Source organism: Macaca thibetana, chromosome 11 (genome assembly GCF_024542745.1).
Source record: "Macaca thibetana thibetana isolate TM-01 chromosome 11, ASM2454274v1, whole genome shotgun sequence".
In the NCBI taxonomy this organism is placed as follows: Eukaryota; Metazoa; Chordata; class Mammalia; order Primates; family Cercopithecidae; genus Macaca; species Macaca thibetana.
This window is the reverse complement of record NC_065588.1, coordinates 156,706-170,607: the sequence shown is the minus strand read 5'-3', so window position 1 is coordinate 170,607 and position 13,902 is coordinate 156,706. Positions and strand designations below refer to the sequence as shown.

The 13,902-nt window shown below is 54.9% G+C and overlaps 1 protein-coding gene across 5 annotated transcripts in view; it reads right to left on the bottom strand.

The window, feature by feature from the left end:
- The window catches only part of IQSEC3 (IQ motif and Sec7 domain ArfGEF 3), a 114,728-nt gene that overhangs the window by 12,676 nt on the left and 88,150 nt on the right, over nt 1-13,902 (bottom strand). For all 5 annotated transcript variants that reach the window (XM_050747026.1, XM_050747027.1, XM_050747029.1 and 2 more), the window contains exons 6-8: nt 7,197-7,319; nt 6,653-6,819; nt 2,263-2,402 (exon numbers count right to left, since the gene is read on the bottom strand). In XM_050747026.1, the coding sequence (XP_050602983.1) occupies nt 2,263-2,402; nt 6,653-6,819; nt 7,197-7,319 (430 nt within the window). The remainder of the gene's footprint in view (nt 1-2,262; nt 2,403-6,652; nt 6,820-7,196; nt 7,320-13,902) is intronic.

Genomic DNA, 13,902 nt, shown 5'->3' with positions numbered 1-13,902 from the left:
GGGGTTCCGGCTCTGTGGAGGGAGAGGGGAGGGGTTCCGCTTCTGTGGCGGGAGAAGTGCGGGGCTCTCCGGTTCTGTGGAGGGAGAGGGGAGGGGCTCCGGTTCTGTGGCGGGAGAAGTGCCGGGCTCTCCGGTTCTGTGGCGGGAGAGGGGAGGGGCTCCAGTTCTGTAGAGACGGGAGGGGAGGGGTTCCGGCTTTGTGGAGGGAGAGGGGAGGGGTTCCGCTTCTGTGGCGGGAGAAGTGCGGGGCTCTCCGGTTCTGTGGAGGGAGAGGGGAGGGGCTCCGGTTCTGTGGAGGGAGAGGGGAGGGGCTCCGGTTCTGTGGAGGGAGAGGGGAGGGGCTCCGCTTCTGTGGCGGGAGAAGTGCGGGGCTCTCCGGTTCTGTGGCGGGAGAGGGGCGGGGCTCTCCGGTTCTGTGGAGGGAGAGGGGAGGGGTTCCGCTTCTGTGGCGGGAGAGGGGAGGCTCTCCGGTTCTGTGGCGGGAGAGGGGAGGGGCTCTCGGTTCTGTGGCGGGAGAGGGGAGGGGCTCCGGTTCTGTGTGGCGGGAGAGGGGCTCCGGCTCTGTGGAGGGAGAAGGGCGGGGGGTTCCAGTTCTGTAGAGACGGGAGGGGAGGGGTTCCGGCTCTGTGGAGGGAGAGGGGAGGGGCTCCGGCTCTGTGGAGGGAGGGGGAGGGGCTCCGGCCCCGTGGAGGGAGAAGGGCGGGGCTCTCTGGTTCTGTGGAGGGAGAGGGGAGGGGCTCCGGTTCTGTGGCGGGAGAGGGGAGGGGCTCCGGCTCTGTGGCGGGAGAGGGGAGGGGCTCCGGCTCTGTGGAGGGAGAGGGCGGGGCTCTCTGGCGGGAGAGGGGAGGGGCTCCGGTTCTGTGGAGGGAGAGGGGAGGGGCTCCGGTTCTGTGGCGGGAGAGGGGAGGGGCTCCGGCTCTGTGGCGGGAGAGGGGAGGGGCTCCGGCTCTGTGGAGGGAGAGGGGAGGGGCTCTCCGGTTCTGTGGCGGGAGAGGGGAGGGGCTCTCCGGCTCTGTGGAGGGAGAAGGGCGGGGCTCTCCGGCTCTGTGGCGGGAGAAGGGCGGGGCTCTCCGGCTCTGTGGCGGGAGAAGGGCGGGGCTCTCCGGTTCTGTGGAGAGGGAGGGGAGGGGCTCCGGCTCTGTGGAGGGAGAGGGGAGGGGCTCCGGCTCTGTGGAGGGAGAGGGGAGGGGCTCCGGTTCTGTGGTGGGGCCTGGACTTGACTCTCATCCTTCTCTCTCCTCTTCTGAGGCTCTTTCCCTCACATACTCACCCCATGTCCCCAGGGCTCATCCCTGTCATGCCTCTTGGGGAGCACAGCCAAGGAGAAGGGGTCCACTAAGCCACAGTAAATGAGGTGATAGAGGGACAGGAAAAGGACATTGAGAAGAGCTTTCAGGCTGTTCCAATCCAGCCACTGTCAACCTGCTTCCCTCTATAACCTTGAGGGCATCCCCTGTCCCAGGCAGCAGCCTGCAGATATGACACCTCCACCCTTTCTCTACTGCACAGATGCAAGTGTGCAAGCGGGAAGGGATCACAGAGACACCTGGTGTCTACTCCAGCGTGTAAGACAAACCAGTTGCTTGCAACCAGACAGATGCTAAGACCTCAGCAATAAAGGCTCTCAAAGCAGAAAACGCTGTCCCTGCACAGACTGGGTGGAGGGAGCCTAGTGCAGAGCCTCAGAAGAGGTCTCCAAACTCTCCCAAACTGTCCCCTGAGCCAACAATATGAGGAGGAGGAACTGGAACCCCCATGACATCCTTTATAGTATAAAGTGTAGCCTACAGAGAAGGCCCACTTTAAAAATCATTGCAGGCTTGGAACATGCTGCCTGGGACACAGGTCACTACCAGTAAGGCACCTCTATGGTGATGCCACAGCGTAGAGCCTATTGAGTCCATTTCCTGCCTTCTACTCATCAGGACCATCCAGGAATGCCTAGTAGTCATGCTGTCCTAGGAAAGGGATACTAAATCTCATCTGACCACCCAGATGCTTCCACCCTAGACCACCAGGCCATGCTTCTTGACATCTCATCTCAGATTGTCCTGCTGCAGTATCTGGTGGCAAGAGGCAATGAGGAAATTAGGCAAGAAAAAAAAAAGAGATGCAGTGTCTGGCATACAGTAGCTACTCCATAACTATTATGTGAATGAATACGAAGAAACAGTTTCAGAAAGGTAAGGAGGAGAATGGGAAGAGATGCCAGGAAGGAAGGAAGGAAAGGAGACAGAAGATAGGTGGCTTGTGGACACTCACTGTCTTCATGCCCACGATGGACTTCTCCACCTTGGTGACGTACGTGACGTGGTCCTCATTGGACTTGAGCTCCTTCTGCTGTATCCTCTCATAGATGCCTACCACCAGCTCCCTGGGGATGTCAGCGCCATCGTCCACACCTAACAATGTGGAGTGGGCAGGGGTGGTGGTGGGGTTGGGAGGGAGGGTGTCAGAGCGCTGGAGCCAGACAGAAGAGACCCCCATCCAGCCTGGAGCTCCCCGCGGGTGGTCTTGATTTTTGCCATGCCTTCAATGCCTGGTGCCTCATACCCATTCAATTAAGAACAAGTTCCTTAGCCAGGCACCAAAACTAATGATATGATATGGCCCCAACACCCATTTCCTGCCTCACCTCCTGATGTTCCTCAAGCGGAGTCTTTGCGCCCCCCTCCCAGGCCTCTTTCCCAATGGCCAAATACCACCTCCATGTTCCTGCCAACCCTCTGTGCCTCCGCAGTTCTATCATCTTCCTTGTGCTTGTCTCACCCCCCAGCTCCGCCCTACCACTCTAGCATCACAAGGAGGTTCTGTTTCATTCTCTTTTGGATCTTCCTCCTCCTGGGTTCTCCCCTCCCCTCCAGTGGGAAGCATGGAGTTGAGAGCTTAGTCTTTGAAGGGATTCCTCCCTCACTGGGAGCAGTGGGGGAGCAGGCAGACCCAATGGCAATGCAGGCGAGGACACCCCGTTCCACCTCCTGCTTCATAGTAATGATAAAACTCTGGCAACAAAAAAACACTGGCAGGAAATATGCCAAAAAGCAAACACATTTCTTTTGGAGAAACAGGCAATTAAAATATCTTCTTTCTACTATTTCCAAATCTTTCTTTAATGACTATATGCTTCTTTTATGATGGAAAAATTAAAAATAAAGCAACTTTGGCAAGCATCTCTCAAAGGAGTGTTCCCAGCTACTGAAAGGACACCATGCCTTCTCTGCACAGCTCCCTGCCTGTTCTGGCTTCTTCCACATCTGATCTTGGTTCTTAAAGTCAGGCAAATGAGCCATGCAGCAGTCAAGGAGGCTGAAGGAAATCAGGCTGTGGGTAAGAAAAAGCAAGGAGAAAGGCTGAGTATATGGATGCCTCCAGTTCAAGGTGGCAGGCTGCATGCCTCTGCTGCTTCTGAATACTCGGGAGAAAGGAATCTTGTAGAAAAGCATAAACCCACAAAGACAGAACAGGAACAAAGGCACAGGCATCCCAGGACCTGGAAAGTGGATAACTAAGTGGATGGATTTAGCAAACCTGAGAAAGCTGAAACCTATACCAGCAGAGAGGCTAGAAGCCGCTCGAACACCACACAGCCACCAAACGGTTTAGAGCTGGTGTAACAGCAACCCCTAAAAGCGAAGGTGAAGGTGGGCTGGAAATAGGAAAACAGGTTGAAAATGGGTTAGAAAGCTGCTGCGCTTCCCTGTTCCTTCCTCACTCCAGCAGAAGACTGGGAGTCCATTCTCTAGAACTCTGGGCTGAGGGGCCCTACACACAGCCAAGGGTGGGACTCTGCTGAAAAGTGGGGGATGAAGTTGATATCTATATATTAACCCTCAACCCCACTTCCCACTTAAAGATCTCAGAACTCTGGCAGCCAGAATCATACATTCTGGGCAACAGATTGGACATTTATCTTCTGGGTATCAGAACAAGAAAAAAAATGTCTTCAGATACTGCAGTGGGGATCTCCCAATGAAATGGCTTAACTAAATCACCCTACAAGAAAGTCCACCAGCCAGCAGCCCCCACCTGTGTTCACAGAGTTATTCACCAGCTTTCTGGTGTCTCACTTTAAATAAGAATGAACAACCAGATTTCATCAACTGCATTTGGAAAGTCTATACCAGAAAAGAGAAAGGAATATGGGGAAAAACAGAAAAAGAACTCCAGAAGAAATAGAGGCAAGCAGGGAGAAACTCAAACAAACAAACCAATATTAATATCTTCACCGAGATGGGAGAAGATATTGGATCTACAAAGTGAGAATAAAATGCTATAAAAGAGGAACATTGAGAGGACAAAAGAGAGCTATTGAGAATGAAAAATATGACAGCAGGAATGAACAACTTGGTAGGAGACATGAAAGATGGCACTGAGGGACATTTTCCAGAAAGTCAAGGAAGTAAACAAAGATGGCAGGTATAAAACTATAAAAGTTAGAGGATCAGACTAGGAGATCTACCAACAGAATAACAGGAGTTCAAGAAAGAGAGTCCAGAGAAATTGGAGGGCAGAAATGATCAAATACAACATTTAAGAAAACTTTCCATGACTGGAGGACATGAGTTTCTAGATGGAAAGGACCAATGCAGCCCTGGGCATGAGGGATGAAAGAAGAACTGTAGCAAGGCACATCATCGTGAAAATCCAGAACACGAAGGGCAGACAGAAGAACCTGCAAGCTTTCAGAGAGAGAGAAAGAGTAACAGACAAAAGGCCAGCAGCTGGGAGGGCAGAACAGCACTGGCAGCTAAAAGACAATGAAGCAATGCCTTTGAAATCCCGACTGGCGTGTTTTGAGGCTGGAATTCTATCCCCAGCCAAACTCCCAACCAAGGTCAAAGACAGAAAAACATACATTCAGAAATGCAAGTTCTCAAAAATGGCCTTTTCTCTGGAAGTAAAGTAAAAATGAGGAAGCTCTGACATGCAGGAACCAGGAATCTACCATGAGAGCAAGGGAAGGAGGGCCCAGGATGCCGGCTGTGCCCTGGCCCGGCCACTGTCCAGACTGTAGCAGGACCAGAGGCTCCCGAAGATGATGCTCCTGCACCACCTCCCAGGTCTGGATGTATGGAGAGGAGCTTGACACGTAGGGTGGGAAGCTGGGGCTGAATCAGGGGAGGTCCTCAGAGAGTTAAGCAAATGGAAAGAGAAGCATTAACTCCAAGGAAAGTAGAGATAGGAGGGAGTTGCAATCATTCTGCACTTGCAGACTCAGCTTTGGAGTGTGTGTGCAGAACCTTAACAACATGACCGCTGATGTGAGTGGGATGGGTTGGGGAAGGTGGATGAAAGAGGGCTAAATCCTTACATTCTATAATGGGGAATTAATAGATAATGCTTAAAATAAAAATAATTAACAAGGGCCAGGCGTGGTGGCTCATGTCTGTAATCCCAGCACTTTGGGAGGCTGAGGCAGGTGGATCACCTGAGGTAGGGAGTTCAAAAAAAGCCTGGTCAACATGGTGAAACCTCGTCTATTCTAAAAATATAAAAATTAGCTGGGTGTGGTGGTGCACGCCTGTAATCCAAGCTACTTGGGAGGCTGAGGGACAAGAATTGCTTGAACCTGGGAGGTGGAGGTTGCAGTGAGCTGAGATTGCAATGAGCTGAGATTGCACCACTGCACTCCAGCCTGGGTGACAGAAGTAATAATTAACAAGGAGCAGTGTATAAAAGAGACGAGATACCAAAGTATAAATACTGTATAGCCCTATTTAGATGAAGTTCAAGGACTGGCAAGACTCGTCAATGGTGATAAAAGGCAGAATAGTTGTTACTCTTGGGCAAAGGTATTGACTGGGATGGGACAGGAGAGAACATTCTGGGCAGGTGAAAATGATCCAGATCAGGATCCAGGTGTGATGGCATAAATGCACACGAACATACACATTCATCAAATTTCAGGCACACACACTCACAGTCTGGGCTTTATGCCAGTTAAAAAAAGGGATAGAAAAAAACAGAGAAGCATAAGCATGCGGTTTATCGATACAGAAGAAACACAAATAGCTAAAAATGTCAAAAGTGGTTGCCTCTGGAGAAGGTGAGTGGTGAGAGGGGCAGGGACTAATTTTTTTCTGTGATAAGCCTTTAGGATTATTTGACTTTATTAAATTATGTGGATGTATAACTTTGATTCTTTTAAAGGCTAAAAAAAAAAAATCAATTGAGCACACATCACAGTCTGCCAGTCCTGGTTTGCTCCCTGCCAGACAGCGCACTGCATCGATGAGAGACTTGAACCAGGGGATTCTTTATGGCTGGTGCCATAAAGTTATCTGCAAGGCTGACTTGAATGGACCCAGGACCTGAAGGCCCTGTTCCTGGCTCCTTCCTCATAAGTTGTGGAGGGGAAGGGCTGGCACCACTTGAGCCAGCAACTCTGGTGTCACGGGCCTAGAGGCCAACCACGTTCCATGGAGGGCAAGAGGCACTGCCCAAGGGTGCTTGCTGCTCTGCAGTGGCGGTGGCTCTTGGAAATGCCCCAGCCGCCTGGCACACAACTAATGTTCCCAGCTTGCTGTGGGTGACCAGGCCCAGAGAGCAGGTGATGATCTGTGATAGGGGCTCAGACTCACAGAATGCACGCTGCACAGACTGGGCCTGAGCCATGGTCTTGCCCCTCCTGCCCCAGTGCCCACCTCCTCACCTCGAAGGTTTCGGATGAAGTCCTCCAGCATCATCTTCCGGTCAGGCTTGATGTTGGGGCTATACATGTCGGTGTTGAGGAGGATGATGGCGAAGGCGAGGATGAAGATGGTGTCGGGGTTGTGGAACTGCTGCACCACTTCGGGATTGCACATGCAGTAGCGCTGGCTGTGGGCGGGTCAGATGCAGAGCGGACACTGAGCCCCCGCTCACCCTCCCCCAGGCCCAACAAAGGAGGGTGTATCCAGGGGATATCCCAACTCTCCAAAGGCTTTAGGTCCAGGGAGACCACCATCTGTCCCATACCCTGGTCTTCTTCCCCACACCCCCAAATGCCCCACCTTTCTAGCCTGGGGAGCTCAAGGGGTCAGTCCCTTTTCTTTCCTTCACTTCTTTCTCCCCAGCCTATCCTGCCCACACCAGAAGGGGTGTTTCTGGCCCAATGTCCAACCCTCCTGATAACATCTCCTATCTCCCAGGCTCACAGCAGCCTGGCTTCCCCAACCTGGGGTCTGTTGGGGAGTGGAGCTGGGAAGTGGCCTTACCTGAAGGCCTCAATGAGCCGCTCCACCTTCTGGGCCTCTCCTTGCACACGGATGTGTGCCTGGAACTTGCGCAGGGCCTCGTCCAGCTCCATGCTGGAGAAGTCCATCTCGTCCACCACGCAGCTGAGGGCAGGCAGGGAGGGTGTGAGGTCAGGCAGCCCCCTAAGCACCCTCCAACACCCATTCCCGCTGGCCTCCGTTCCCAGCCAGGACGGGTGCAGGGCCCCTCAGGCTACTCACCCCCAGGGTTCTCCCTTTAATGCCCCAAGAGGACCATCTCCTCCCATCTCCCACAGTAGCCCTTTCAGAGCCCAAACCCTGAGGCCAGGAGAGGCTTTGGTGGCCTAGGACACAGGGGTGGAGGGAGGCTGAGCTCGGATCTTCCGACTCCAAATCCCAATTCCTTCCTTCTTAACCTCAGATTACCCCAAGCAAAGCTTTCAATATAAATAATACAGTAAACACATTTATTCTGTTCTTTCAGAGAACTGCTAGGAGCCTGTGTTTCTCCCAGGTTTAAATTTCACTTTCTCATTTGGGTCTTGAGGTGGCTGAGTCCTCCCTTGGGTCCCTTCTGCTGTAGGCTGAGCAGTAAGGAGCAGAGCCCCTCAAGCCCCTGGGGCTTTCTGCAGCCCAGCTCCTTCCAACTGCCCCAGCCCTCAGGGGAGACTGTGGTGGGAGGCATGGCCTCTTAAGAGTAAATGACAAATGCGCTTAACGTGAGGGGACAGCGTGACACGCAGGCCAGATTCTGGTCCTGGCCCTCCTACGAACTTGGTGTGACTCTGGCTCGCCCACTCGCTCCTGGGGCCTCTGTGTGCCCTTCTGAAAAAGGAGGAAGCTGGAGTCCCTGCTCCCCAAGGGCCTTGCTACCTCTGAAACGCTGCCTCCAACCCTGGGGGGTTTGCCTCTGAACATCCCGAGCTTCAGAGTGTGTGTGTGGGCGGTCACATGCCAGTTCTCCCAGCTAAGCAGGCGCCTTCCTCTGGTCTAGCCCGATCCAGGGGACTCTGCACTGCAGGGTCTGACGCCGAACCCTCCCAGCCCCCTCACCCTGCCTCACCCTCCTTTGGGGTGCTCTGTCCCCAGGGCCATGTGCAGCGAGGCAGGAGTCCAGGCCTGGCAAAGCAGGGGACCCAATGTCCCCTGGGCATTGCTTTCCCTTTGGGAGAAGCAGACCAAGCGTGTTAGATTGGGCTCTTGGAGCCGACGTTTGCCCACTCTACACCCACTCACCCCAGTCTCCTCCCACCAGCTATGGCACAGCCCCTGCACACTGCCCCGACACTGCCCACTGCTGGCAAGCAATCCCTCTCTGCTCCCATGGTCCTCTGGCCTGCCTGCCCAGCACATCAGGGCACAGAAAACGCTTGCTGAGTGGCCATGGGATGGTGACATGAGCTCTGAGCAGGACCCACTTCCTCCATGACCTCAGCTTCCATTCTGTGCCCACTGCCCAAAAGACGTGGAGACCCCAACTCTGCTGTCAGTTTTTAGGAGAAAACGAGGGGAGACGCAAGAGTGGTGGTGGTCAGGACCTGGGGGTCCGTGGACTCTGCCTCTCCCACAGTTTTCTGGGGAGAACAAGGAGGAAAGCGCATCACCGAAGGCCCTTAGAAAGGGCGGGGGTGCCAAGAGGGAGCTGGGAGTCTCTCCTCTTTCCTTTCCCCTCCCTCCCACAGGCAGGGCCCATGGCCATCTTCAGGCTGTGAGTTGTCCTTGGCTTGGTCAAAGCCCGCTCCTCTCAGGCTTGCTGGCCGGGACGGTGGGCAGGTGAGGGTGGGGCTAGGGGTGGAGGCCAGCATCTTGCCCAAGGATGAGAATCAGCAGCACCAGGATCAGGGCATCTGAGGTTGAGGTGCCGGCTGGGGAACAGGGGCCTCAGGGCCAGCCAGGTGAGAGGCTGCTCTGATTTCCCAGTGACCCTCCTCACCTCCACCCTGTACCCTCTGCAGCCGTATGTGAGCACCAAAGGCCCTATGCGGCCACATCCGTGTGTTCCCATAGCCCAGCCCATCAGGAGTCAGCAACTGGGCACAACGGAGCCACACAGTGACACTGTCCAGGGCTGGTGACCAAGAGGCTGTGGTCCGATGGGTACAGAGACAGAGCCTGGAGGAGGTGAACCAGTGTGGTCACGCATCAAGGGAGTCAGAGTGTCTGGGCCAGAGAGATGGAGTGGGGCAGCGGAGGTCAAGGAAAGTCTAATTAGACAGACAGAGAGAGAAAGGAGAGAGAGGGACAGGCAAGGAGGAAAAGGCAGGAGAGAGATCCCAGAAAGGTAGCAAGACCGGAGAGCGAGACGAAGAACAAGTGAAAAACAGACAGAGGGAGGAAGGGGGAAAGACAGAGAGACACGAGGAGAGAAAGGGACAGGAGGGGAAGAGGAAAAGACAGAGAAAGACTGGTAGAGATGAAGATGTGAAGTGCGCCACGGACTGGTGGGGGCGGCATGGAGCGACCACATCCCACCCTCTCAGCCCAGGGCGCTGACTCTTTTGAGGCCAAGGAAGAGGCCCTTGGTCTCTCTGAGTGGCTCCCCAGGACTTGTCCCCATCTGTCATGTGCCCCGCCCCTTCCCTGTTTCTGAACCCTGAGGTCCTGGCACCCGGCCTCCCGCATCCACGTTCCTCCAAGAGCCTCTCTCTGAGTGCCTTCTGCCCCAGAGCTGTGGACCAGGTCTCACCCTGCAACGGCGGGGGTGCCGGGAGGCCCAGGGCACCGTGGGGGCAGGCTTCCGTAGGAGGCGGTGGGAGCAGCTGGTGAGGGTGGGATCTGCCCAGCCAAGCACGATGGCCTAGTTTCCAGCCCTTCACTCAGGTGACAAGCAGCTGCTCACTCGCTCAGGGCTGCTGCTAAAAGCCCCAGCAGTGAGCCCAGAGCCTGAGCGCCAAAGACTGGGATGGGAGAAGCAGCCAGGTTGAAAGGTCGGCCCACATAATGGGAGTTGAATACACCCCTTGTGGGCCTCAAAGCGGGGAGGGTTGCAGGGGTGGGCACGTGGGCTGTGGAGCCAGAGGGGCCTCCCATCCAACATCTTCCAGTGTGTGTTCTCAGGACCCCACAGCAGAGTCATAAGAGTTAAAATGCAGCTCGCTGGACCCCACCCCAGACCCAGCAAATTAGGATATTTGGGGGCAAGGCCTGGGAATCAGCATTCTCTGCAAGATCTCCAGGTTGTTCCTAAATTGTGACACCAAAGGCTGAGCTGAGTGCAAGGGTAGGCCTCGTTGCGGCTTTTAAAGTGTGAATCCAGCAACTGACAGGCCACCGGGCAGCAGCCCTCAGGGGCATGTGTCCCCACCTGGATATCGGCTGCTTTTGCAGTGCGGGTGGTGAGGGAGGGGTGGATGGAGGCATGAACAGATTTAGTGCTTCCCCGGCTGTGCGCTGGCCATCCTGCCTTCCTCCCTCCCTGCATTTACCACCACAGGGTGTCTGTGTTTCATGAACAGGTGCTATTCTGGGTTTCCCAGACCCTGGGGGAAAAAATGACATTTTCTGGCTGTGAAAGCCCCCGCCGGAAGGGAGGAAGCTCTGCTGAGGGGTGGGACACTCTACCCTCCTGCCTGAGGAGGTCACTTCCTCACTGGAGAGTTGGGGGTTGGACCAGGTGGCCGCTCAGGACAGGGACCCAGAGGCACCGGCCATCTCTGAAGCAGGTGTTCCCAAAGGCAGGGGGCGGACGACCACAGCAGCACTTCCGGCGGGCTGGTGGCTTTGTCCCCGCCGTCCTCCGGGGGAATCACTGGTCACTGTTTGCCTTTCTGATAGGGCCTGTGTCATCCTGGGGAAGGTGGCTGGGGGTGGGACTGTGCTGTCTGCCATAAGCCCTGCTCATTCCAGAGTCCCCGGAAGCACCCATCAGCCTTGGCCCTCTCCAGCATGAGCCTCCTCTTCACTCCCTGAGCATAAGCTTCTGCCCGCACCGTGCCCTCTTTTTCTCCCTCCCCTTCTCTCACTCTCTGCCCTGTTGCTTCTCTTCTTTTGCAGCGTCTACCAGCACTCCTCATCCCCACCTTCCAGCCTTCTGTGCTGCCCTGGAATCCTCATGGAGAGCTGAGTGTGGGCAGTTTACCAAATCCATCCTGCAGCCTCCACCCAGGGCGGCCCGGAGTCCTCTCTCCTCATCGGTCGTCTTTAAGGTAAAGAGCACCTCACATTCCCGGGTGGTCTTTTCTGGTGTATCATCTCCCCATTTTACAGAAGACAAAACTAAGGCCGCGCAGGGCTTGCCCCATGCTCCCACAGCTGGGAAGAGCGGGCTGTCAGCTTCCTAGTCTTGTGAGGCCTCTCCCTGCCCCACTGGGCTCCCTTCTCTTCACTCCTGTGTGTGCACGGCGTGGCAGGGAGGTCCCTTACTCCAGTGCGGGGAGTTCCCTCCGAGCTTTCTGTACTGAATATGGCTCTAAGTGCTTCACTATGTGTACAATGACTCCATCTTCTCAAGCTTGGGCAATATGAACCATTATTCCATTTTTAAAAATTACATATGAGATTGAAGTACACGAGAGAGCCAGCCCTGCAGGGGGACTGCACACATCTCATTCCTTGCTGACATCTCCTGGGGCAGGTGGCCCCTGTGCCCTCCTCTCCCCCACCCCTCCCTGGCTCTCTGCTGCTCAGTGGCTGGCACTAATGTATGTCTTCCTAGGGGCTGTGATCTTACCCAAATGGCTTGGTGGGGACCTGTGAGAGGCCAAGGGGAAACATGTGGACACAGTTAACCAGGCGTGCCTATTGGCTCTGTGGTCACCCTGCAGGTTCAGAGCTGGCCTGGGCACAGCAGGGGCCCATATCCCTGACCTTCTGCCTTCCCCTTTCTGGTGCCTTTTGCGCCCTGTGGCAGTGGCTGGCTGACTGTTTCAGCAACACACACTGAAATGGCTCCTGTGCACAAGGTTGTGCTAAGGAGCTGGTGTAAGTGGCAAGCAACACAGTGTCTGTCTTGGTGGGAGAGACAAGCATTAAACACAGAATCAAAAATAATTTTTTTTTTTTTTTTTTGAGACGAAGTCTCGCTCTGTCGTCCAGGCTGGAGTGCAGTGGTGGGATCTCGGCTCACTGCAAGCTCCGCCTCCCGGATTCACGCCATTCTCCTGCCTCAGCCTCCCGAGTAGCTGAGACTACAGGCGCCCGCCACCGCGCCCGGCTAGTTTTTTTGTATTTTTAATAGAGACGGGGTTTCACCGTGGTCTCGATCTCCTGACCTTGTGATCCGCCCGCCTCGGCCTCCCAAAGTGCCGGGATTACAGGCGTGAGCCACCGCGCCCGGCCAAAAATAATTCTTTACTTATAGTCATGACAAGTTCTACGTAGGGAAACGCCAGCGTTCCAGGAGAGGACAAAGGAGATACATGTCATGTTGTATGTCTGGAAAGGCCTCTCTGGGGACATGGCATTTAGGCTGAGACCTGAAAGATGAGTAGGAGGCGGCCAAAGGAAGCAGAGAGAGGAGAGCTTTCAGGTGGGCTAAGGGAGGAAGCACACGCAAGGCTCGTGGCAGGGAGGAGCTTTCAAGGACCTAGGCAGGGTCCACAAGGTTGCAATGCAGACAGTAATAGGGAGGATGGTGACTGTGGGGCTAGGCAGGCAGGCAAGGGCTCAGTCCGTCAGCTTTGTGGGTCATGAGAAGGATTTGGGGGTTTATCCTGAATGCACTGGGACACAATAGAGGGTGTGATCAGAGGAGTGACAGGGTCCTGTTTGTTCTAAGAAGATTTCTCTGGCTCTTGGGGAGAAAATGAATGGCAGCGGGGCAGGAAACAAGACAGAAGCAGGGGCCCAGGCAGGACGCTACTGCAGAGGCCCAAGCTGGAGAAAATGGGGCTGGGGCTAAGGCAGGAGCAGGAAAAACAAACTGGATGGACGATCTCGCTGCATCTTAGAGGAAGGACGGATGTGACTCGAGATGCAGGGAATGTGGGAAGTGAGGAAAGGGAGGCATCACTGGTGCGTCCTGGAGCTCTGGCCGGAGCACCCGGGGCCTGGAGGTTCCGTTCTCCAGTGTGAGAGTATCTCGGTGCAGACGCGTGCGGGAGGAGACAGGGTGTCCAGCCTGGGGCACATGAAGTTTGAGGTGTTCTTTCAGATGAGCCACCATGCCTCCCCTCCACTGAATCACGCTCAGGAGCTTGTCTTTTTCGTCTTACAAATTAAAACCCTGCCTTGAGCCCTCACTTTTCTCTAGTCACTGCCTCTTTTCTGTCCTCTTTGCTGCCTCCACCTCCTCATCTCCATTCACTCTTCAACCTGCTCCACTCAAGCATCCAGTCCCAGGATCCCATGAACACTTCCCTTGTCACGGCCACTGCTGGCTGCTATGTGGCCAAGTCCAACGGCCTCTCTCTGTCCTCATCCCAGCCTCCTGGCAGCATCAACATGGTTAATTGCTCCCTTCTGGAAACACTGTCTTCCTGGCTTCCATCACCGTCCCTCCCCAGGCGGACTCTTCCCTCCAGAGGTGCCTCTCATCCACTGCAGCTGCCCCTCCTCACTGACCTGAAACTGGGCCCCATCACCCCCTCAACAACCACTGTCCCGGTGGCTGCCCCCATTCTAGTGGCTGCCTCCATTCCAGTGGCTCTAGATAGCTAACAGTTTAACTTGCTTGAGTAAATATTTGACAATATCTAGTTTGATAGATTCTTCAGATGAAATGTCCCTGAATCCAGCATCTCCCTGCCCCTGAAACTGAAAATCTATA